Raw genomic sequence first — 25,666 nt, 5'->3', positions numbered from 1 at the left:
GCCTATATCCTGCTGCTCAACAATTTACAAAACCATTAGTAAGATCCTTACTAATAGGCTTAAGAAAGTTATGCCAGATATAGTGGGGCTTGAACAAGCTGCTTTCGTACATGAGAGATCAATAGTTGATAATACCATGCTGGCTCATGAATTGGTTTCTGGTTATGGTAGGCAAAATTCCTCCCCTAGATGTGTTATAAAAGTGGATATTCGTAAAGCTTTTGACTCGGTTCATTGGGATTTTTTGAGGACTATTCTGCCTCTGTTTGGTTTGCCTCCTAAATTTTGCAATTGGATTATCACTTGTGTGACATCACCTAAGTTCTCTCTTAATATTAATGGGTCTTCAGTGGGTTATTTTGATGGGAAGAGGGGGCTAAGGGAGGGTGATCCCCTATCCCCCTTGCTCTTTGTACTCTTTATGGAGGTTTTATCTCAGATCCTCAGGAAGTTACCAGAACACAAGCACTTTAGCTTTCATCCAAAATGCTGCAGGATAGGTCTCTCTCATCTTATTTTTGCAGACGACTTGCTTGTTTTCACAAGAGGTGATTATCCTTCTATCAAAGCTGTTGAAGCTAGCTTGCATCTTTTTGCTGAAGTTTCTGGTCTGACTCCTAACCCCTCCAAAACTAACATCTATTTTGGGGGAGTGCACCTAGAGGTAAAGGAACTTATTCTTAGGGATACTAGTTATTTGGAGGGGACATTTCCCTTCAAGTATCTTGGTGTTCCCCTTCACTCATCCAGGCTGACAAAGGATATGTACTTCTCTTTGCTTGAAAAAATAAAGGCCAAGATTAACCATTGGGCTAATTGTAATCTCTCTGTCTTTGGTAAGATTGACTCATCAACACATTGTATTTGGTATTGAGAGCTTTTGGTGTGCAAGCTTTATCTTTGCCCTAAGGGGGTCATCCATGAGATAGACAAAATGTGTAGAAGATTTCTATGGGGATACCAGGGTGCACACAAACTTGTGTTTTTTGCGTGGCAAAAAGTTTGTAGGAGCAAGGCACAAGGAGGGTTTGATATTCGAGAAATTTTGAGCTGGAACAAAACTTTGTTGCTGAGAATGTTTTGGAGGATTTCTACTGCATCCCCTTCCATCTGGGTGCAGTGGTGCCAACATTATCATCTGCAGGGGTTGGAGTGTTGGAGTGTGAAGCCATCACAGTCCACTTCCACGGTTTGAAAGCTCTATTTTCCGCACGAGATGAATTTGTTGGCCCGATGGTTCACTTACCGTTGCTCATGCTTCACTACAGGAATGGAGTAGAATTTTGGTAAGTCTGCATTTGTATCGGTATATGCGGTTTTTCATGGGAGACACTCTAATCTCCAACGGGCTAAACCTACTTTAGATGGTGTGGTTATGCCTAGGCATGCTATGCTTGTGAGAATGGCAGTGCAAAAGGGGCTGGCCACTACAGATAATTTGAATATAAGAGGTTTGCATCTTGTCAACAGATGCTACTTATGTACGGCTGCTGCTGCTGAGGACCATCCACACTTGTTCTTCTCTTGTTCCTTTTCGAGGGCCGTGTACCAAACTATTCTGCTCTGGCCTTGGGGTCACGAGGAGACCTTTGTGTTTGCATCAGGAGCTCCTTAAGTTGTCCAGATACCGTGGTAAGGGTTGGAGGAAAAAACGAGCTCGGTGTAGTTTGGCTGCTACGGTTTACTTTCTATGGCAAGAAAGGAACTGGCGCATTTTCAGAGGGGTCTCTCGCACAATTGAGCAAGTTGTCTATCAAATTACATATTATATTTCTATTTGATTGTATGCTAATATTAATAGTAGTATCTTAGAGGAGGTGATAGAGCATATGACTAGTTAGAATGGTCATTTTGCTTTTCTAGTGGCTATACTTTGTATGAAACCATCTTTTTCTAATGAGAAGCTGATTTCTACAAAAAAAAAAAAATTATTCATTAGTATTTGTTCACTTTTTATTAAATTAGAAGGCAAAAAAACCTTTGATATATTTATAATATCCAATTTTATAACAACTTTCGATTAAAAAATGAGGTATTATGAGGCTAAAAGGCCTTAGGCCGACTTGGGTTGTGACAAATGCGCATGCATAATACGTACTACATGGAATTTACTCATGTAAAGAGTAAAATGAACGCTGAAATATGCCCCACGTCTTTTGTTATTGCTAATGTCATATTTAATTATACATAATACAAAGTTTATTTTTCAAATGTCATACGTATTTCTCCTACTAATTTTAAAGTTATTTCCCTCACAATACACTTCAACTTTTATTGATAATTTATTATTATATTATTTACATTCATTTGTCATTATATAAAAGTATATTAATCAAAATTTAAATAAGATATTCACAAATTATTGATAAGTAAAAAGTTTGATATCTATTTTTCAAGGAGTATTAAAAGATGAAGAAAGTTGCTGCTAATTTGCGAATCGAAATATCATATTATGACAAATGAGTAAATGTTTTGAAATTTTTTTACTGTGCGATTGTTTTACAATTTAAAGTAAAAATAGTACCATGAGTAATAAAATAGATTTGAATGAGGCTTGAAAGTAAATTAGATACACTTATTATAGAAATATGTATAAGGTTAAGATTCAATTCAAGCAATGATGTACATTAAAAAAAAGTCATGAAAAACACATAAAAGGGTAAGAGTAGTCTTTCCCTAACATAGTGAGACCGTCTCTCTCAAGCTTTTCTTCTGACAAATTTACATGCATAAAAAACGGTACTATTCAATTATATGGAGCAAACTAATTATTGTTGATGCTATATTTTTTTTCCGTGTGTGTAAATTGAGCACATCATCAGTATAATTTAGGGAGAGATACTAATTGGGGAAGGGTGAGACATATTCGTCATGCATAATACAATGCTTTAACCACCTTTAGGCAAAAATATAAAAATAAATGAAAAAAATTTAAACTTAAAAGGGGGTCACGTACTTGCCAACTCTTCTATAGTTGACTACCGCATTAATATTCTCATGAATTTTATGACAATTATTTCATATTAATAAAAAAAATGATTATACTGCTTCGTACAATGTGTGATTTATAATCGAAAATGTCTTAGTCTAGTGGTTAAGACGAAGGTATTGTGGACAATAGGTCCCAGGTTCGAATCCCCCCTCCCCTATATTGTAATGCGACGAAGTGCGCGCTTCGATTGACCAAAAAAAAAAAAAAACAATGTGTGATTTATAACTTTTAGCTATTTAAACTTGCTTAAATTTATATATTTTAAGTGAAGAATATTAATTATAAATATGATAAAAATAAAGTTTGATCTTTAATTTCCTCATAGATAAAAAAAAACTCAATTTTTATTTTCTTATAATATACTAATTAAAGGTCATAATGTAAAACAGGAAATTACACCACAATCTACTATTTCAATATGTCGATGATCAACACTCAAATAGCACATTTGTTATTTAAATAGTACAAAAACTCTCAAAATGCTAAAAAAAAAATGTTCAATCTGTCGTTATCAAACAATACCTCAGTTTCTGCATTTTTTTGTCATGTTCAACTTAATCTTTACGAGATGTAAAAATGATGAAGTTCAGAAAGTAGCGGTTAATTTTATGTTAGTTAGATGGACTTTTCAAGAGAGAGATGAAAGTTTTGCATTTTAGACAGTTTTATGTGTAAACCGAAGGAATTAAGTAGTGGGCTAAAGGTTGTTTTGAGTGGGAATGAGGTTCATTGCGACGAGTTGGCTGACTAAAGTTTTTCCTTACTAGATCTAAAAAGAGGATAATAATTATGAGAAATAAAATTTGAAGAAAAAAGGATAATAAAAATGAGATGCAGGTAGTAAGATTTATTTATGCAAAATAAAATAAATAGCAAAGTTCGTGTATATATATAATATTCACACTTATTCAGTTTACAAACATAGTACCCTAACACTTTGTTTGAGTATCTGGAATGGAGGTAGGGGAGGGGACGAGAAAAAGACTAGAAAGGGAAAGGGAGAGAGATAAGAGGGAAGATTTCTTCTTAGACTTTTCTTTGTTAAAGGAGAAATAAATTGTCTTCGATAAGGGAGACGGGGATCCATATTTTCATGGAGGTGAATGTGATTTATGACTTCTTAGATGTAAAACGTGGCAGAAAGGTAGTGATAGTGGTAGTGGATTGGAGGTTGTTTCAAGTAGTAAGAACTAATCATAGTGACTGATGTTTTATTTTGCGGGTAAATTAGTGGGGTGGAGGGGAGGGTGCATTTGTGGAGGGTGATGAGTTTAACGAGGATAGTGATAATAAATAAGGTTATTTATCAGCAAAATATCACTCGCATTAAAACATACAGGTAACATGAATAATAACAAGAAACCTCAAAATATTATACTGATAAACTTAATCTTGACCCATCAATCCAAATTAAAGTAAAATAATTCTAACAACATTGTCTAGAGCGAGGGTTAGTTTCCACCCTCATTTGCTATCCAAATAAGGAATTTAAAATCTCCTACTCTTCCTCCCTTTCTTTTCCTTCCAAATTACCCGATACAAACCCACCCTAAATCCCTCGAAATCGAACTCTTTTCCTCTTGTTTTCCAGAAGCAAGAAATTTAGGGTTTTCGAAAAAATGCAAGAGAAAAAGTACGGATTAATAATTAGGGCTCCGAAAACCCAACAAAAAACCCAATTAACCCGACAACCAATCCCCAAACCCGCCGGATATTTTGATGACGATGATGATGATGATAACGTCGAAAACAAAATTTCGCGTCAAGCTTCCAAGAACAAATCCCTAAAATATGTAATTCCCCCCTTTTGATTTATTTCATTTGTTATTGATTTTGATTATGATAATGATTTTGATTTTGATTTTATTCTTTAATTAGGTCATCTGGGTACTAATTATCTGTTGTTAATTGAATTGGGTAGGTTGAAGAACAGCATAAGAAGGATTGGAAGAAGATCCATCAGTATTTGATTATGATGGGGTTTATGATGATATGAAAAATCAAATTGTTAAACCCAAAGTAAAGGAACGCGAGCAGCGTGAGGTTTGTTTGCTTTAATCTTGTTATTTTTTTGCAAATTTAGGGTTTTTATGTTGATGTTTTGTTTTGGTGAATCGTTTAATTAATTTGTGATTTTTGTTTTTAATAGCATTAGTTAATACTGTATTAATTAAGGGTAGAATTTTGGTAAATTATAAGTTGGTTGAATGATTACAGGTTAATTATATTAGAATATAGGTGAATTGGTAGTTGCAGTGCTGGATTTGCGCTTTTCGCGAATATTTTTTGGTACTTTTGATTGATCAACTGTGGGATTTGTAATACCGGAATCTGGGTTTGAGTGATTTTGATGTCAATACCGTGGTACAGCCTTACCCTACTCGTGTTTTTGGGTGTTTTGATCTGTGTTGTAATCTATCTTGGTACTCTGGACTGTGTAGCAGCTCTCGTGCATCCAGTATCTAGCATTCTAGGATCTATGTGAAGGTGCATTATCATCTTCCGAATATGGAGTATCCCTTCTCTTGTCGTATACCCCATCTCAGTGGCCCACCTAGTGACTTTGATGTCTACAGCCTGGTAAACCCTGTGTTTCACGGTTGCACGATGCTTGATGCATATTTATTACGGTGGTAGAAGGGTGGGTGTTATTTCTATATACAACATACAACATTACAACCGCTTGCTTAATTATTGATCTTGTCAGAAATTTGATGGGTAAAATTCCCAACCTTTGTTGGCCATGACTAGATAGTGTGCGCAAAATGGTGAACTATGAGGTCTGGTAGGTCTCTTGCAGTTTAAGGATAATTGTACTACTCTGTCAGTTTTATTCTTTGGGTTGCCTCATTTGAAGCTAATTAGATTAGTGTACTATTCTGTCATGATTTCACAGTGTGTGTGGAATGGTGGTGGACTATGAAGTCTGTTAGGTTTCCTGCAGTTCGAGGATAATTGTACTACTATGTCAGTTTTATTCTTTGGGCTGCCTCGTTACAAACTTCTTAGATTATTATACTACTATGTCGGTTTCATTCTTTGGGTTGCCTCGTTCGAAGCTATTTGGATTACTATTCTGTCAGTTTTTTCCCTTGCCTCCACTGTGTGTTTCATTGACCTCATTCTCAACCTCCCCTCATCTTCATGTACTAGTATTTAACCACTTGCCTTGTCTTTGTTAAGTTGTGCCATTGAGATATAGATATTTTTCTGCAGTAGTAATAATTGGTCATACTTTGAACTTCAGTCAAAATACATAGCACTGTTGAAAGAAAAGGCTAAACTACGAGAACGATAACATGAGGTGGTTTATGAGAGGAAGCTTGCTAAAGAAAGAAGCAAAGACGACCATCTTTATACAGATAAAGATAAGTTTCTTACCAGTGCTTACAAAAGGAAGCTTGCAGAGAAAGAACAATGGGAGAGGGAAGAACGCTTACGTCAACTTCGAGAAGAGCGTGATGATGCAAGTCTTTTGTATCCTTTTCTTATATTTGCCTGGAAATTCTCCTTGCTCTTTATTGGTTATTACTCCATATAATTAACTATTTGAAACCGACCCCAGCAATCTTTCTGTCATTTAGTATGTTATACCTTTAGGCTTTATCTATCCTACTACAATTTAAAATATTCTGCTAATCTGTAGTTATCGGTCTTCATCGTTTGATTTAAAGACAACCCTTAAACTACTGCTGACTAAGTGTAATTGGATCTTATAATAGTAAAGATAGGGGAAAAAGAGAGGAGGGAATGGAATTGACAATGGCGTACAGTCAACTTACGTTTAGTAAGTTAGTAGCTAAGCAAACTCAGTTACGTGATAAGATAAGTCATTTCACTTAGTCGTTTGGTTCACTGCTTAGGAATGGAATAGATTGTAATGAGAAACCATACAAGTATGGGGTTCCAATTCCATACCTTTCAAAACATGTTTGGTTCATGAGAAAAATAAACATAAAGGAATGGAGTTTTCAAGGGGTTGGGGTGGAATTAGAATCCATCATCCTGATAAATTCTAATTCCATTCCAAAATGCCCAACCAAACATTAGAATGACTAGAATCCATTTCATTCCATTCTAAACCTCCCAATCAAACACCTACATGTTACACCTCCAAGGCCTCTCTCTTTCCTCGTATCTCACCTTTGCTAAATAGTAGATAGGTTCATTCAAATCTCCCTATCTCCCTATTGAATAAAAACTCTTTTATTAGTTTTCCCTCCAAAAGGCATCTAGCTAAATAAGGTAGTAAGTAAAACTTTCTTTCATTACATTATTATCTTTTCAATGAATATATATTCTTATAATTAAATTCTAATCTTTTAATTAAATTCATAATTATGATTTTTCATTAAAATAAAATAAAGCTGGTATTAAACTATAAATTATTAGTTGTTAGATTTTTCAGTAATGCAATAATTATAACCGTATAGAATAACTTGACACATAATTACTATTAGCTTCGTGACAAAAAAACAAATTCATTAAAAAAAATCACAACTTAACTTAAATCTCTTTGATTAGTTTTCCATTTCAATTTTTTTGTTTCATATCAAAATACAATGGAGTGAAATATTAAATATTAATGAGGTGCAAATTTAAAAAGTATCAAAAAGTATAAATAATACACTAAAAAAAATAAAAATGCGCATGCATTGTGCAGGATCTATACTAGTTTTCCATGAATGAGATAAAAGTTAAAACTGCTGAAAACCCTAGGTTTTTCTTAGATACTAATATTATCCGTATTTGCTTCTAAATCACGCAGGTGACGAAGAAGACTGACATCACAAATTTTTACTTCAATCTTGCCAAAAATATTGCATTTGGAGCTGCCGATAAACATGAGGCAAAGAAGCCAGAGAGGCCGGAAAAAGAAATAGGAACCACCAGCAAAGAGATGAAGAAACCAGCTTCTGATGTCGACAAACCAGCTTCTGATGCCGATAAACCAGCTTCTGCCACCCTACATAGGGATCATCTATTCACCAGCCGGAGATCAGAAGATAGACGTCAAGATGAAGCTTCTCCTGCTCCCCCGAAAAGCCCTGAGTCAGCCCATGTTGCTGATACTTCCGACCCCCCAGTGGAACCACCATCTAACGATCAGCCAAAACAAGCTCATCACAAGAAAAACGAAGATGCTCTTGCTGCTGCCAAAGAAAGATTCCTCGCCAGGAAAAAAGCTAAAGTCGTGGATAGTTTCTCTATATTCTGATGTACATTTGGTCTCGCCTTGGTTGCAATACTCAACTAAATTTAGAGTTTTCTCGCCTTGGTTGCAATACCCAACTCATTATCCAAGTCAAGGATTGTTTACTGAATTTACTGGTGATGTGTTAAAAACTACGGCGGTTGTACTTAGCTCTGTAGTCACTAACTCACTCACTACTCGGTACCATAGGCTATCCAATCTTATTTTATTCAACAAAAAATATCATTTCGTATTCATATGCTCTCCTATAAGACGATCTTATCAATATCTATCTATATTAATAAAGGAAGCTTTTTTCGAGCGAGGATAGAGAGTCCAACTTTTATTAACTACCTAAAATTAATTAAAATTTTAATTAAGATATTTTTTTTAGAAACAGTCCTCCTACGTATTACCTACTACCACACAGTTGGTTATTAATGTGCATTTGAATTGTTCATAAAATAAAATTCTATGAGAATAACAAAACTAAGCAAACACTATCACCTAAATGTGTGTATATAAACTAATTCAACCTTACCTCCGCTCCATAACTTCATCAATTATGCGTGTTAGTTGTTCCATTATTTTGTTTTTCTTATTGTTGTTTCTCTAATTCTACCACTTGATTTTGCTTTGAAGGTATAAATACTCTATTCACTTTAAGGTACAGATCCTACACCTTATTACTACAATACTGCGCATGTACATATAGTTTGGAAGAAATTTTAAGAATTTTGGAAGTGCTTTTCTTTGTTATTATATTATTGGAATATAGTATGCTGTTTCTCATAGTTGCAATTTGCAATTACAGGGTGAAATATAACGGATTCATAGTGTATCTGAGTTGCGTTGTTTCCCTTGATACCTCTTTCCTTTGTGTTAATTGATTCATAATGTTCAAATTTATGATGATATACACATACAATTAGGGCTGAGCAAAAAATCCGATTATCCAAACTGATCCGATATCCGATCCGAATTTTTGGATATCCGATCCGAAAGTTAAGTTTGGTTTGGATATCTGATCCGAAATCTTTGGTTTTGGTTTGGATATGGATATTAGAATTAAAACATTTGGATATCCGATCCGATCCGAAACTATATTTTTCTAGTATAATTTAGAGAAAATAAAATTTTATTTGATACAACAACTTAATTAATGTTTAAAATATTAGAGAAATAACTAACTGGTACTTAAATTTTATGTCGAGAACATTGGAATAAGAATACTAAAGAAAATCATCATGTAAGACTGAATATAATCGTGTTTCAAACTTAATTTTAAAGTAAATCAAAAGTTTGGATATCCGATGGATATCCGCATCCGATCCGATTATTTTGGATATTCGAACATTGGATATCCGAAACATTTGGTTTGGATATTGGATATCTAATTTCAGGATTTTTAATATGGATATCCGATCCGAACTAGCACTTTGGATTGGATACCCGATCCGTACTCTGCCCTACATACAATATACAATATACAATATAAATACTCTCTAATGTTTCATGAGTTTTTATCCGTTCGTCATTGTTTTTGTTAGTTTAAGTTGTACTAATATCTATATAAACATGCGAAGTTAGTAAAGGCCAGACCCCACTAAACAACACGAAAATCAACCTGAATACAAAGGGTAAAGAAATATATGGCTGTGACTATGTTTATTTCTATGGACTATAGTATATATCTAGGAAAAGGTAGCAAGTATTTTGAGTTGTGAATGTCATATAGGCAGTAGAATATGAAGTAGCAGTGAAGTGCTGATATCGCAGACAAAGTGTAGAAATTTATGTGCCCATGAGAGGCGTTTACAGTTTACTTGAAGAATAGTAAGTGGCAAGCTGCTACATTAAATTCTTCACTTAAATTAGCAGCAAATTGTTAGGCCAGAGACAAGTGACAACAATACATTTGTACAAACTTTGCTTTCGGTAAATTTTGAGAACCTTATATTCTCATATGTAAAATTTGCCCAATGTAATTTAATTCATTCACTGTACATCTATGCGAATTTTGACTCATGTATATATTGACATCGTTTGGATTGATATATATGTACATGAATTTTTAAAGAGCGTGTTGCGTTCAGTCAGAGGATTATACATCTGATCTACTACCTCCAATTCTATAGTTTATGAGCATTCTAATAAAGTATTTGAGTTTTATTTTAAAGTTTCTGAGTTTTACTATGAAGTTTCTGAGTTTATTCACTTAAACATTAACCTATAAAAAATTACAATAAAACTCAAAAACATTACTATAAGTTTAGTTAAATTTGAGTTTTGACCGAAAAAATATTAAAATCTAACTTATAAACTTTAATATGCTCAAAAAAATATACATATGCTCAAAAAGAAATAAAGTTTGAGGTAATAAGCTCAAAAAAAATACATTCAAAAAACAAAAAAATTGGAGGTAGTACATCCGATGTATCTTCCTTTTTCTTTGTTGCGTTTACAAATTTAATACGAAATATTTATTATTTATACCATATGTAAATGATGGTGTTCGTTTTATTATATTTGCATTCTCTATTCCTTATTGTGATTGTTATCTAACTTATTTTCATATTTAAAGTCTTACACAATTTCATACTTATTAAAACACAAGTTTTAATTTGATTTCAATGATGGGGTGGGTTTGTTTGTTTCAGTATTTGTCCAAAGAGGGCCAAAAAAGCAGTTGTGATATTGATGATAGTTGCATGAGTAGTTGAGTACACCTCTATTTAACGTAATTTATCAAGGAAACTTTTTAAAGTTTTATAAATACATACAAACTTCGTACATGTTTGAAATGGACATTAATTTCGTTTTAGAAAATGGAGAGAATTTTACCTCAAAAATAATAAGGAGCAAACTAATTACGAGTACAACAAATAAGCCAGAAAAAAAAATCATAGGATATGAATAATTCAAATAATATCGGTACATTATCTTACTAAACTTTTTAAGTTAAAAATAAAACATAATAAAATAATAATTTTGCTATTAGTTTATTAGAAAATTAATCTCATAACTAAGACAAAGTAGCATATAGGTACGATCAGGAAAACACTTTTTGGATATATTACATTATACATGACAGAGCATTACAAATAGGCCCGTGCATCGCACGGGCATTAAATCTAGTCTATATTAATAAAGGAAGCTTTTTTTCGAGCAATTACGGAGAGTCCAATTTTTAAGAACTACCTAAAAATATCTATTTATATTAATAAATGAAACTTTTTTTGAGCGATTACGGAGACTCTAATTTTTACGAACTACCTAAAAATAATTAACAATTAACATATTTTGAAAAATAATCCCCTTTAGTATTTACCTACAGTCCTACACTACACATACATTGGTTGTTAATATGTATTTGAGTTGTTTATAAATTAAAATTCTATGAGGATAAGAACACTAAGAAAAAACTATTATCTAAATGTGTATATATAACCCTTCCTTGCTCCATGTTTTCCTCAATTATTATATTTTTCTTCTTAATTTTGTTTCTCTAATTATGTATTTTTTCCAAATTATTATAATCTAGCTTGAATTATCTGCTTACTAGTTTTCTTTCCCGTGCGTTGCACGGATATTAAAATAATGTGTGATAAATTTCACAATAATATGGAATATAGACATATAGTACATCGTTCATGTCTAAGTTTTTATGTATGACGGATGACCAACAAATAATTCCCGTTAACATAATATTGACATAAGAATAAAAGAGTGTTTGATTAATAAAATACCTTTTTTTAGGAAAATAAAACCAATATGAAGTTTATATATATATATATATATATATATATATATATATATATATATATATAGAGGCGGGATCCGGTGAGGACGGCTAAATATTTGAGGATTGAGGACGGGATGAAATAACACACTTTATTCAATACAATACCACTTAAAAAATCAAACAACAAAAAAAAAAAACGCGCAAAAAATCAAACACAAAAATTAGACGATTCATTTTTCATATTCTACTTCAACTTTCTCTCTCTAAAAATCGAAAAAAAAATCGAAGAAAATACTGATAAATTGTTGAATCAATCAAGATTACGAAGGAATACGAATCATCACGCATATCATCGCATTTTTCTTTGAATTCGTACAATTTTTGATCTAAATTTTTCCGATTTCCCATTTTAGGTATATTTTTAGAAATAATTGATCAATTGGTTTAAGTAATCAATATATTTGCTCTGAATCTTTGGTCGGATGTTTTTAGAACATAGACATGCATATAATTTGGGTAAAATACGAAAATGTTCATTCTAGGGTTTCAGAAAATGTTGTGCAATTGTTTTAACATTATCATGCAAAATTTTTCGCATGAACTAATTGATAAAATCGATTATTTTTCATCTACTTTCATATTATTGATCGTGTTTGTGTGTCTTATCGCTTTCGCTAAAATTCTCAAATTCATTTAATTTGCGTTTGTATGTAACATCACATATAATAGATGAAGAACACGAGAAAAACGTATTATATTATAATCTGATATTGTATAATGTATTGTAAATCTTGTGATATTGTATTGTAAATGATGTGAGATTTTATTAGTTATCTTGTGTAATACTATAACTAGTTGTGATATTGTATTGTAAATGTTGTGATATTGCAACTATTTTGTGATATTGTACGATCGATATTGTATAATGTCTTGGATGAAATATAAAACTAGTTGTGAAATTGTAATGGATATGTTGTGATATTGTATTCGATATATTGTGATATTGTATTTGTAGACATGCAAAAAAATTCATGTTGTATTGAATTTTTTGTGTTATCTGAAAAAAATGTTTTGTATCTTCGACGTAAATTGTCTCGTTTTTTGAAGAAATACAAGTCATGAACACGCCGGCACTCACGTAAACTCCAACGGAAAAACCTTGCAAAAAGAGAAAAGCTATGAACGATACTAAGTCCCAAAAAAACTCCACAAAAAAAAAACAAACCAACAAAGGGAGCTCCAAATGTGGTGACAGGAGATGCCTCTGATCATAACAAAATGATTGTGCAAAAAGAAAATGAGGATGGTTTAGAAATTATGGACGTGATTGAGCAAAATAGAAAAGGAACTGGTCGACATGAAAGTGAGCACAAATTTGTAACAAAATGTAGGCCAAACAAGCTGTTTGAGCTTATTTGTGAGCTTAATGATGAGCAAAAGAAGGCAGTGGAAGAAATTGGTTTTGGAGGCTTGTTGCATTTAAAACTTATTAAGGAGATTCCTAGAGGGATTGTGGAATTGCTTATAAAAGCTTTCAAGCCTACCAGCTACATGTTTAGGGCGAAAAAAATCGAGTTTTTGTTAAGCAAAGCTGATGTGCATGATGTATTCCTGCTTCCTAGGGTTGGTGCTAGGGTGCGAGAAAACTATGATTTGGTCATTGCAAAGTGACCGCCGATGACGAATTGAAAGTTGAATGGCGAAGAAAATTTGGATTAGAGAGTAAAGCGAGACCCTATTAAGTTGAACATTGTGCATGATAGATTAATAAGCTGCAATGAGTCGGGTGATGATTTCAAGAAGTTGTTTGTTTTATATAGCATGTCTATTTTCTTGGCACCTACAACAAATTACACACTGGATTTCAAACTGCTTAGGGCTGTTGAAGATGTGCCAAACATAAAAAATAGTGATTTGGAGTTTGTATGTTTTTGAGCAGTTGGTAGAGGCTGTTGGTAATTTTAAGGAGGGGACCAAAAAGACAAGTACTATTACTGGATGCATACTTGTATTAATGATATGCTATTTCCATAGGGTGAATTTTAAAGGAGATGTGTTAGCCCATAGCCTACCACTTATTCGACACTGGGATCATAAGGAGTTGACAAAAAGAGCTAAAAGTGAGTTGGCGACAGGTGCATTGGGGAATGCTGTCCCTTCTCAAATTGTTTACCCTATCTGTGAGCAGCCAGGTTATCAAGAAGATCAGCGACCTCAAACTCAACCTCAGACTGAAACTGAAATACCAAAGGGATACATGTTGATCAAATTGCCTCCTGGGATACAAAGTGACGAAGAAATAAGAGGAAGAGCATTAGATGTAAGACAAACTTTATAACTGTGTTACCTTTTGAGATAATTTTCTGATATTCTTAAACCTTATTAGTATTACTAGTATTACAATATTAATTGATAGATGTGACATTGATATTGTATTATGATTTTTAAAAATGCTAGGAAATTCATGAAATTTTTTTGAGAATGACGAGGATTGACATTGTTTTACAAAAGATACACTGATAATATGAAAGAGTTCAACTCAAAGATAGCTGGACCTGTTGGAAATGATACAAAATCAGATGAACTGGGTAGTGATAAAACCGAAGCAGCTGAATGTCCTCCCAAGGAAGATACTGTAGAAGAGACTGGTGACAAAACTGTTGATGGCAATGATGATAAGGTAGAAGAAAATACAATCGAAAAAGATCAATTTGGCACCAAATTCATCAAACACTACCTTTTATGAAAGATCCATTCTACCATAGCTTTATCGACGGTTTGGTAATGAGGGCAAAAGAAATGTATGATTATTCACAAGGGATGCCATCATTCGACGTATGGACTGATATGTTGAAAGCTCAGTATAAAGAATTGGACAAGTCCTACGGTGGTTGTACTGATAAAGACCTCCAAACGGATTCTCAAGTGATCATTGATGACATGATTTATGGGGATATGAACAAAGTGCCCTAATTTGGATGAGATATTAGCTGATGTGAATGAACAAATCAAGAAATTAGTGAGGAAGTCGTATATTCCGGAGAGAAGAGTCGCACGAGGCAAGTGACAAAAATGAAAAAAGCAAAACAACAAATGTTCAAAAAGGAGGAACCACTGAGTCAAGGAGTTTACTTAGTGACTATTTGCTCCACTCAAATACTATACCAGAATGTGCATTGTTGGTATCTCGAACTTAGGTTTATTAGAACAATGTGGACAACCGGATAAGCAAATGAGACTCGTCATCGGAATTCTTCTTGGGAAATAGACAGTTGTTTGAATCGGTTTTGAAGAAACGGAAAGAGGTCATGGATTATTGTTTCATTCATGATCATACAATTGAGAAATCGTAAGTCCATTTTCAAACATTTTAAAATTTAAAAGGCTTACTGCTATATTAAGCATATTAGTAAATTGATCTTTAATTTGGTTGATAATGTATGACAGAGAAACACTTGCAACATATGGGACTTACCATGTAATTTCAAGATCCGATATAGAATCATTATTGCCTGATGTGAAGATTGAGTCGTCTGTGATTGAATCGTGGTCAATTTTGATGAATGAGTTGTCAATAAAGGAAGAAGAAGCACCAGTACCAAAAAGGATTTTCTTTGGGCTTGCACATGCCGTAAGTTCTAATTCTTAAAAGGGTGATATTTTATTGAAAACTGTGTATTATTGGGTGAAAAATTTAATTCACAAACGCAAAAGAAATTTAAACCATGACTGATGAAGATTGTTTCAAGAATATGTGATATTGTAATGCAATGTTTGTGATATTGTAATTTAAGTCAATTTGTTCTTGATGAAATATTTGTGATATTGTGATATTGTAATGCAATATTTGTGATATTGTAATGCAATATTTGTGATATTGTAATTTAAATCACAAACATTTAATTCAGATTTTGCAAAAGAAATTTAAACCATAACTGATAAAAATTGTTTCAAGAATATGTGATATTGTAATTCAATATTTGTGATATTGTAATGCAATATTTGTGATATTGTAATTTAAGTCAATTTGTTCTTCAGTGAAATATTTGTGATATTGTGATATTGTAATGCAATATTTGTGATATTGTAATGCAATATTTGTGATATTGTAATTTAAAGCACAAACATTTAATTCAGGACTGCAAAAGAAATTTAAACCATAATCGATAAAAATTGATTCAAGAATATGTGATATTGTAATTCAATATTTGTGATATTGTAATGCAATATTTGTGATATTGTAATTTAAGTCAATTTTTTCTTGATGAAATATTTGTGATATTGTGATATTGTAATGCAATATTTGTGATATTGTAATGCAATATTTGTGATATTGTAATTTAAATCCGTTAGTATGATATTGTATTGAAGAGTTTGTGTTATTGATCTTGTATGATGAGTTGTTATTGTAATATTGATTAATATTGAAAGGAACCTATTGTGTGATTGCAATGTTACAGACACCTCTAGAACAAATCTTAATGCTAAATGGAGAAGAATTTGAGAAGACAAAAGCACTTATCAAGAAATAGTGGAGCATGGGATATATGGCAAAATGTTTGCAGGCAGTGACCACTAAACTTAAATTCAGATCTGGTAAGACACTAGCATTGTCAAAATTGTTTGTGTTATGCCATTTATTTACCGATTAAACGATAAGAATTTTTCATGCAAACTTTATTAGGTGTTCCTCCTTTCTTTGATAAGCGAACATTATTTCTCGCATATGCATCAACTTTCAAAACGAGACAAGTGGACTACTTAGACAATAGGCTCTATGACAACTTCAAGATTGAGTTTTTTTACCTTTTTGAGTTGGTGTAAGTCTTAAACTCAAACTTTCTTGCAAAACTACAATTGATGTGTTTTATTAAATTGGAGGAATTTTCTTTACATTAATGAGATTCTTAATTGTTATCAAAATCGTATAGGCAAAGACATTTGGAAGTTACATGTGCAAACAAAGGTTTAAAGCAAGGAGAAAAAGTGCAAATGTTTCCCTTAGTTAATAAGAAATTCAAGTGGCAATCAAAGGATTTTAACTTAGATCGTGGGGTATTTATGATCTTTTTGCACATGATGTTTTACAATGGGGAAATATTTGATTGTGAGTTGAATGATGTAATGAAGAGGAAATTATATCGAGCTGAGATAGCAGCAGCATTGGTTTTCAGTGATTATAACCATACGAGGTCGGAAACAATGGATACTGTAACAAACTTCAACACATTAAAGGAATCGTTGGAACCAATCCTGTTGGAAAAAAGGAGGCTGAAAAGAGAAGAGGAAGAAAAAGAAAAAGCAGACAGTCTGAAGAAAGTTTGTACACCAAAGTCAAAAATCAAAGGTTACTTACTTTTACTTAAGCGCTCATTTTTTTCTTAAACAACATAATTTTATTTGGTACTAAAAACCGCATCACCCGAACTGTTCTTTAGGGTTGAAAATACCGGATGACAATGATTGCAATACTAGTGTCTTGGGTAGCCGTAGAAAAGGAAATTCAGATGGTCTTGGGTGCACATACAATCGTGGCAAAGTGGTGATATCTTTGGTTGTATCCAAATTTATGAGGAACAATCAAGCACTTTTAGCAAGCTTGTTGAAAGTAAGAAAAGAAGTACTTGACTACTGCTTATTGGACGACCACACATTCTCTATAGAGTAAGATTGAAAACTATTATGATATCCTCAACTATTTTAAATGATGTCCATCATTTATTTAGTAGCATATGGAAAGAATATTTCAACTAATGCTCATCCACTACAATTGCTTGTAGTGAATGTGTTCTTTGTCTACGGCTAAGAAGCAAAACTCCTCGGAGAAGATATACTATCAATACAACAGACCGTGAATGTCACGAGCAAAATGATTGAATGTTGGGCACACTACTTTGAATGACATTGAGTACAAGGACCACAAAGACAACAACTTTATCGTTTTTTGACTTCGTCACATGGTATGCAATATTATTTACAAGTAGTTTAGATATTTGATTTTAAAATATTGTAAATTTAATATTATTACAATGAATATGTGTTGTTATTGATTAACAACTATTTTGCAAACAGGATCTTTGTTCACGCATTATATCAACAAGGAGGTGATGAAAGTCAGGATGAAACTCATAAAATGAGGATTTTTGAAGCTTGGGATACTTTTATTACCGCAAACAACGGTACATGCAACTTGACAGCTGAGATTGTTTTCGTGCCAATGCTATTTGAAGACCATTACTTTTGTGTTTGTATAAACTTTAACAAAGAAAAGGTTGAAGTCCTAGACAATACATCCTATGATAAATGGGAAGATACAAGTGTTTACAAACTGGCAGATGTTGTGGTAAGTTGAATGCTTTAGTTGATAATGGAAATCTGAGAAATTGTTGGATAATATATGTGGGTTTAATCCGATGGTTGTCTTGAAATGTGTCAGGCTGCATGCATGAGTGACTATCTGGAAGCAAAGAAAAGGCCGAAAGTCAAGAAATAATAGGATTTAACATTGTTAACGTAAGCTTCAAATGGCAAAAACCGGAACTAAAGAACAATGAATAAGCACTTTTCTAATGTCGCACATGATAAGGTATGAGGGAGAAGTATTTGAAGCAGATCTTGATGGAAAGGTTGGCCGCAGATACTATTGGGCACAAATGGCAGCAGCATTACTCTTGGCTGACATAAATGGAATTAGGGATCAACTCATTCAAAGAGTAGCAGAGTTCACAGCAATAAAGGAAGAAGTCTCGCCTGAACTGAAACTGAAAAGAGATGCATCAATGAACAAAAAACCTGTAAAAGGAGGCAAGGCTGAAGATGTGCAAAAGCCGGTGAATACTGAAATGCCTGTTCTTCGTAGTTCGCCTAAAAGGTAAATTAAAGAAAATTTAAAAATGGCTAATCGGATATAATAATGTCATTACTTTGTAAAGATATTCGTTGCTGTTTTATTTGAATATGGAGATATTTTAATCAGTGCACATATTTGGGATTGCAGTGGTACTGTCAATGGGCAAAACACAAGTGGTGGTCAGAGGATCAAAACAGTTGCACAATATTCAAGAACAAGAGGTCGAGGTAGAGGTCGAGGACGAGGCACCAATGTAGGAAAATAGAAAGTGTGTAATCTGACTTAGGAATGAATGCATTGATGATTGATTTGTAATAGGTAGACAAAAATGGTACAATCTAGATCGTTTGATAAGGTTTTGTAATGAAGATATATCAAATTAGTGTTAATGTGCTATTTTAAAAGGGTTCATGCAGCTATTTGTTGAGCAATCAAGTTATCTTACAGGTGTGATATTGGAATGAATGCATTGTGAGATTGTATTTTGTAATTCTTGGTATTTAAACTTTAAATCGAACAGTAGGTGAAATTGGTACTTTTACAGCATTCAAAATGACTGAGAAATAGTCACCCTTGACTCGAGAAATCTCTTTTTAGAAACCGTGATATTATGTAGAAGAACAAATTGATATTGTATTGAATAAGTTGAAATTTTGTATAACATGATGCGTCTAATTATGTGGTATTGTATTGAATACCTTTTCTCAGAAACCTCCTTATTAGAAACCGTGATATTGTAATGAAAACAGCTGATATTGTATTGAATAAGTTGAAATATTGTATCACATGACACGTCTAATTATGTGGTATTGTATTGAATACGTTGTGATATTGTAAAGAATACTGTATGATATTAAGAAAAGTATGATATTGTATTCCCTAACTTGTGATATTGTATGGACGTAAAATGTCAGGATAATAATTATTCACACTTGTGATATTTATTTTAGACATGTATGATATTGTATTCGATATCATGTGATATTGTACAAACTGCGAGGATAATAATTATTCCCCAAAAAGTAAAATTTTGAATTGAATATTGTGCGGTATTGTATTGAACAGACTGTGATATTGTAAAGAATAATGAAATTATTGTCAGACGTGTTGTGTTTATTTGATCCAAGTGTGATATTGTATTCGGTATATTGTGATATCACATTATACTCAAATGCAATATCATAGTTCTAACTATGAAATATCACAATATGTCCACCACAGTCATTTTAATCTGCAAGTTCAGAACATGGACATTGAAACATCAGACTTCTGATAATACATTTTGGAATCTTTATTTAAGAAATACCACACACCTGACAATGCAATATCACGACATGTACGGTAAAATATCAGATATCTGATAATACTGTTTCAAAGCACTATGGAAGAAAATAGCACCTGTCTTACTATGAAATATCAGATGTCTAACAATGAAATATCACACTTATATCACTAAGTAAATCCTAACGTATGGAGTGTAATTGCTATAATAGTAATGAAACTATGACATGTATATCCTATATATATTGAGCTTCTTCAACAAAAAATCCTCCAACTATATATATTGAGCTTCATCAACAAAGAATCCTCCAACCAAGAGACGACGACACAAAAAATGTTTTGGATGGCCTTGATGAACATGAATCAGTATACAAGTCAATCATCATCTGAACTCCCCTGAAAAATGCAAAATAGAACAAGTAGTTGTCAGCAAATGAACAAGCACAGTTGATACAGTTTTTGGAAATAAGATCATAAACAGGACAGGGAGTAGTCGTCAGCGCTCAATATCAAAAGTATACAATTCCAAAAATAAAACTCATAAACAGAAATCGTATGGCATCTTACTGACAGAATTAATGTAAATAGAATATATTTATTTAGGTAGCATACCTGATTCTCGATGTCAGGAACAAAAGGATGAGGGCAGTTACGCTTATCATGGTTAGCCAATTGTTTGCAATTTTTGCAAAGCCTTTTTGGCTTCTCTGCTTTGGCAATGCATTGTTGCTTTGTCGATATCATTCTCTTCCCACTACCCTTGTTCTTTGCCTGACGAGGCGGTAGAATCCTCACCTCAGTTGAGGAACTACATCCAAGAAGCATTTCCAACTCCTGCTCTTTTGTCATTGATTGTGCTTGTGGATTGAGTTTGATCCGAAATTGCTTCAATGTGTCAGCAAGGTCAGTGATCTGATTGTTAGGCATAGTTTCTCAAAGAACCGATAGTTGAGTAGAACTCTGACCATAATTTGCACATCTCCAGCTTCCTTACATCAGTGGCATCAAAGTCGTCAAGTAACTCACCATGTGAACCATATAGAGGGATTTTTTGTGCATTCTTTGTCCAGCGCATAAGTATGTACTTATCAGGCAAAGTCCTAACTTGTTTCCCAGAGAAAACCCAAATAATGTGTCTGCAAATAATACCCTTCCTATTAAACAACTTACAAGAACATTCTGCATCAGTGCTTGTGGAATTGAACACTACTTGATAACGCTTCTGCATTCTAGCGTCAGTAACAACAACGACCTCTGTACCGTCAACAGGTGGTGTGAAGCCACCAACACTAAGAGAACACATGGAGGCAGCAGCCTCTTGTTGAAAATCTTTGAAAATAGCATGGGTATAAACCTTGGACGCATGAGCTTCCAAGTGGAGAGACGTAGCTAATTGGGGCAAAGTATAATCACTGTCTCGATCATGTTGCTTTTGAGTATGGCGTTGTTGATCCATGGCGCTTTGAAAACGCATCCAAAACTCAACAAGTGTACCATGTATATTTTCAAAACGCTTGAAAAAGCTATTCTGGCTCTCCGATCGTTGAGTTGTTCGGAGAAGACATCCCATAGGAATATCACGATAATAAGCCGGGATCCATCTCCTTCTTTTTTTGTACATGTATGACAACCATGAATTTGCTTGCAAGTTATGTTCAGCAATTAAGTCAGACCACTTTTGTTCAAATTCTGCAGGTTCCAAGTCAGAGTCCCAAACAACAGAATTCAAACGACTCACAAAATCAGTCTCCTTGGATATTGTAATTCCAATCTTGTCAGGGACCTTTTGCATAATATGCCACATGCAATATCTATGCTTAGCCTTCTTGAAAACTTTGGGTACAGCCTTCTTTATTCCTGGGCATTGGTCAGTGATTATACATTGCGGCTCGCGCTGACCCATAGCGTCTAAGAACTTCTCAAAAACCCACTTAAATGAATCGTCATCCTCATGAAACAACAATGCAAAGAAAGCAAAAGTCACAGACCTTTTGTGGTGGTCCACCCCAAAGAAAAGGAGTGAAAATCATAGAATATTTATTTGTACCGTAAGTTGGATCAAACTCGACCAAATCACCAAAGGAAGAGTAATTTCGACGTGCTGTGCATCACACCAAAACACACGAACCAAACATTTGAAAGAATCTACTTCATAAGCAAAGTAGAACCCTGGATTGGTTTGACGGAGGTTCTCGAAATTATCGATAAACAATTGAGCATCTTTATCTCCTATGAAACACTTGATATCCCTTCCAAAGTTCTTAAAATCAATCAATTGAGCACCAACATTCTCATAACCATCTGCATGTTCCTTAGAATATCTATATGCCGATGTAGGACCTAAATTAACTTTTGAATGATCAATAATTGCCTTCTTATGAAAAAGATGAAGGTGTCTCTTTTTTCTTTGAAATTCTTGATTTGTGAGCGAACAAAGTCGATGATTATGCCATTCACGAAACTGAGTTACAACATAAACATCCTTGATAAGGCGAAATTCAATCATAGCATCACAACCAATCCTAGTTAGTTTATTGTTCTTAATATCAAACGGCTTTATAAGTGGTTGCTCCACTACACTATCATGAACAATAGCTTTCCTTTTCTTACCATCTCTAAACCCTTCACGATTACAGACAACAAGTTTATAAAAGATGGCACCATCAGCATTTTTTTTTTTGAGAGGACTTCCTAGGTTCAAAACCACATGCTTCTGCATAGACATTATAAAAGCGATAGCGTCTTCCAATTTTGCAAAAAATCGACCAAGTTGAGGTTTATACTTGAATTGCAACATTTCTTGACCACAATTCAGTACCACCAGGTGTGGATTCCAAAAACAGTTGATGTTCATGAAAAGAAACAGGAGGTTGTTCAATGCGGGGAGTAGAAGTAATCTCAAGAAAATGATTATCGTGAGACGTAGGTGGGGGAGGACTTTCAATGCGTGGAATAGAAGTAATTTGAGACACACTAGTATCGTGAGAGATGAATCCAGAAGAAGGTACACAACTATCAAAGATCGAAAAAGAATGCAATATAAGAAGCAATTCAAAACATAAAGGTAATAAGCAAACAAAGAGGGGGACTAAATTTCGTATTGTAATAGTTGTGATATTGTATTGAATCTGGTGTGATATTATATTGAACAACTGTTATTATTGTAATATTGTGAAAGCAGATTCAAGGTCTGCAAACGAAGATAGTTCGATAATGCATTACAACAAATAAAACAGATGTAAAGTAAACAATAAGTTACAATGACGGCAAAATCAAGAGAAAAGGGAAAAGATAGGTAGCAAAAACAATATCAAACTTGAAATTTCATTCAAGACACCAATAAAACCGTAAGAAAAGTAAAAATATAGACAAATTCAGAAGAACGAATTAACAACACTAGCAAATCCAAATATATGTAGGAAAAACAACAAGTAAAATAGAAATAAAGTCGCATATGAGGAAATTAAACATAAAATCGAACACAAAAGCAGGAAGAAGAAGAGAAATTCAAATATCTCAGAACAAAAACAACAATTACATAAAAATAAAGCTGAAAATTGTAAATCTAAACATGAATTCATAATAAAAGTAGCGAATATGTTGAAAAAACAACAATAACAACAAAATAAAGTGAAATTAACAAATTAAGGAAAATCGAAGCGAGAAAGATGTACGACATAGCGAAGCAACGAATGTCGAAAGAAAGAAGAAATATTAATCAACGATAACAATGAGAAAGAAAGAAGAAATAGTAATCAATGAATCGCGGAAGAAATAAAGCGAGAAAGAAGGAATCCATGGATGTCGAGGAAGATGAATTTAGAGAGAGAAAGAAATTAATGATTTAAATTAGGCAATGGTAAAAGCGACGAAAATTAGGGAAGCGGGGGGGTATATATACAAAGAAACGAAATTACCAAACTACCCTTAATTCTATATGTTAAATATAAGACGTAGGATCTATTACTTTAGATGGCTTAGATTGATCCTCAATCCCTAAATATATGAGTTATACTCATATGATCCTAATTCTATATATATATATATATATATATATATATATATATATATATATATATATATATATATATATATATATATATATATAGAGAGAGAGAGAGAGAGAGAGAGAGTTGGGATTTGGGAGTTTTGGTTCTTATGGTGAGTTGTGAGTTTGGAAAATCTCAGCCATTCGATTACATTAGAGATGAATGACCAAGACTAATCTTAGTTGTCATATAAAAGCATTGTTATTTAGTTTACTTTCTCTTTTTTTTTCTCTCTCTCTCTTCTTCCGTCATTTACTAATCTCCTAACTGTTTCTCTCTCTAATTAATATTACTGCAATCGTTTATAATCATTTTTACTGCAACCGTTCATCTCTCTTCTATTATTCTGGTGTTATTCTTCTTCTATTATTCTGCAACCGTTCATCTCCCTTATATTTTCGCCTCTTTTCTCTTCGGCATTCAACATCTATCTTCCGATTGAAGGTAATTTCAAGGCATTTTCCTCTTCTATTCTGTTATTCAGTTTTATTTCACGCTTTTCTATGCTTTCACTTCTGTTTTTCAGTTTAATTATTGCTAGGTTTAGTTACTCGAGTACTTTAATGTCGTTATTACGTTTCTGCAGTTCCTTCATTGTAATATTATCCTGCATTTTGAATTTCTGATTTTTCCTGAAGTGATTTGCATGTTCTAGTCGTTTCTGCAGTTTTCTATTGTTTTGAAGTGATTTGCATGTTCTAGTTGAAGAGTTGTGTTGAGTATTTTACTATTGTTGATCTCTACGCACCATACTTTTTGTGTTATTCTGTTGTTATTCTTGCGCTTAGTTTGTTGTCAAGTTATTTCTCATGTTTTAATTGTTTTCTGTCCTTTCTAGGGTTTTATGTTTGTTTGTGTTTTCTTTACTTTTCAGTATTTCTGTTATTCCACTGTTATACAGGTCCTATGGCGGCATTGCAGCGTTACTCTTCCTGTCATTGTAGTGTTTTTCCTGTTTTTATTTCCTGTTTCTATTATTCTGTTGAGCCTTGTCACTTGTTAGGGTTTCTTTGTTTGTAGGTTTCATCATCACAAATGGAATTAGTTTGTGAGGGATGGGCAATAAATATAGAAAATGAAGATAGATTGTTATTTGCTAGAGAGTTCGCTATTGAAAAGAAAAAAAAATGGGTTGGTTATTGGACGATAACACTGATAAGTACTTTGAAGTTAATGTACAAGTTCGTCGTCGTAATCAATCAATGTCTGAAGTTTTTAATAGCCAGGACCTAATGGAAAGAGTATTCCAACATGTAGAGACTACTTTGGACAAGAGCAATATGTGTCTTGTTTGTAAGAAATGGTCACAAATGTTCCTATTTCATAAAAGTGCTCCCGGTGTTAACGACCAATATATGAAAGTTCTAACAACAAGTCACAGTGAAGGTTTTAAGATTGTGTCAAGGGGCTCGAAAATAGTTTCCAAACAATGCAAGTGCTACATGCTTGCAAGTGAGACAGGAAAGAGGGTGTTGCATGCTTGCCAGTATATACACGATCGTGACTCGATCCTTTATGCACCTGCATCTGAACGGATCAGGCTAATTCACGAGTA

The 25,666-nt window shown here is 33.4% G+C and overlaps 1 protein-coding gene and 1 pseudogene across 1 annotated transcript; one reads left to right on the top strand and one right to left on the bottom strand.

Moving 5' to 3' along the window:
• The first annotated feature begins 4,465 nt into the window (after positions 1-4,465).
• LOC141634352 (uncharacterized) lies at positions 4,466-8,250 on the top strand (annotated as a pseudogene).
• Positions 8,251-20,142: 11,892 nt separating this feature from the next.
• Positions 20,143-22,859, bottom strand: LOC141631396 (protein FAR1-RELATED SEQUENCE 5-like). The gene is made up of 4 exons (XM_074444072.1): positions 22,110-22,859; positions 21,057-22,010; positions 20,675-20,974; positions 20,143-20,458 (listed from the first exon to the last, which is right to left on the bottom strand). The coding sequence occupies exons 1-4, from the start codon at positions 22,857-22,859 to the stop codon at positions 20,438-20,440; spliced, it is 2,025 nt and encodes a 674-aa protein (XP_074300173.1). The 3' UTR covers positions 20,143-20,437.
• Between the last annotated feature and the right edge of the window lie 2,807 nt (positions 22,860-25,666).

This window comes from Silene latifolia, chromosome Y (assembly GCF_048544455.1).
Source record: "Silene latifolia isolate original U9 population chromosome Y, ASM4854445v1, whole genome shotgun sequence".
Taxonomy (NCBI): domain Eukaryota; kingdom Viridiplantae; phylum Streptophyta; class Magnoliopsida; order Caryophyllales; family Caryophyllaceae; genus Silene; species Silene latifolia.
This window is presented reverse-complemented; position numbering and strand designations above follow the sequence as displayed.

What these genes read in the sequence shown, in the direction of transcription:
- LOC141631396 (XM_074444072.1), bottom strand. Translation starts at nt 22,859, where the DNA reads ATGTTGCAATTCAAGTATAAACCTCAACTTGGTCGATTTTTTGCAAAA. An exon ending in CGAGTTTGATCCAACTTACG is followed by an intron (nt 22,011 to 22,109) that starts GTACAAATAAAT and finishes TTGTTTCATGAG; the next exon opens with GATGACGATTCATTTAAGTG. An exon ending in TTCCTGACATCGAGAATCAG is followed by an intron (nt 20,459 to 20,674) that starts GTATGCTACCTA and finishes TGCATTTTTCAG; the next exon opens with GGGAGTTCAGATGATGATTG.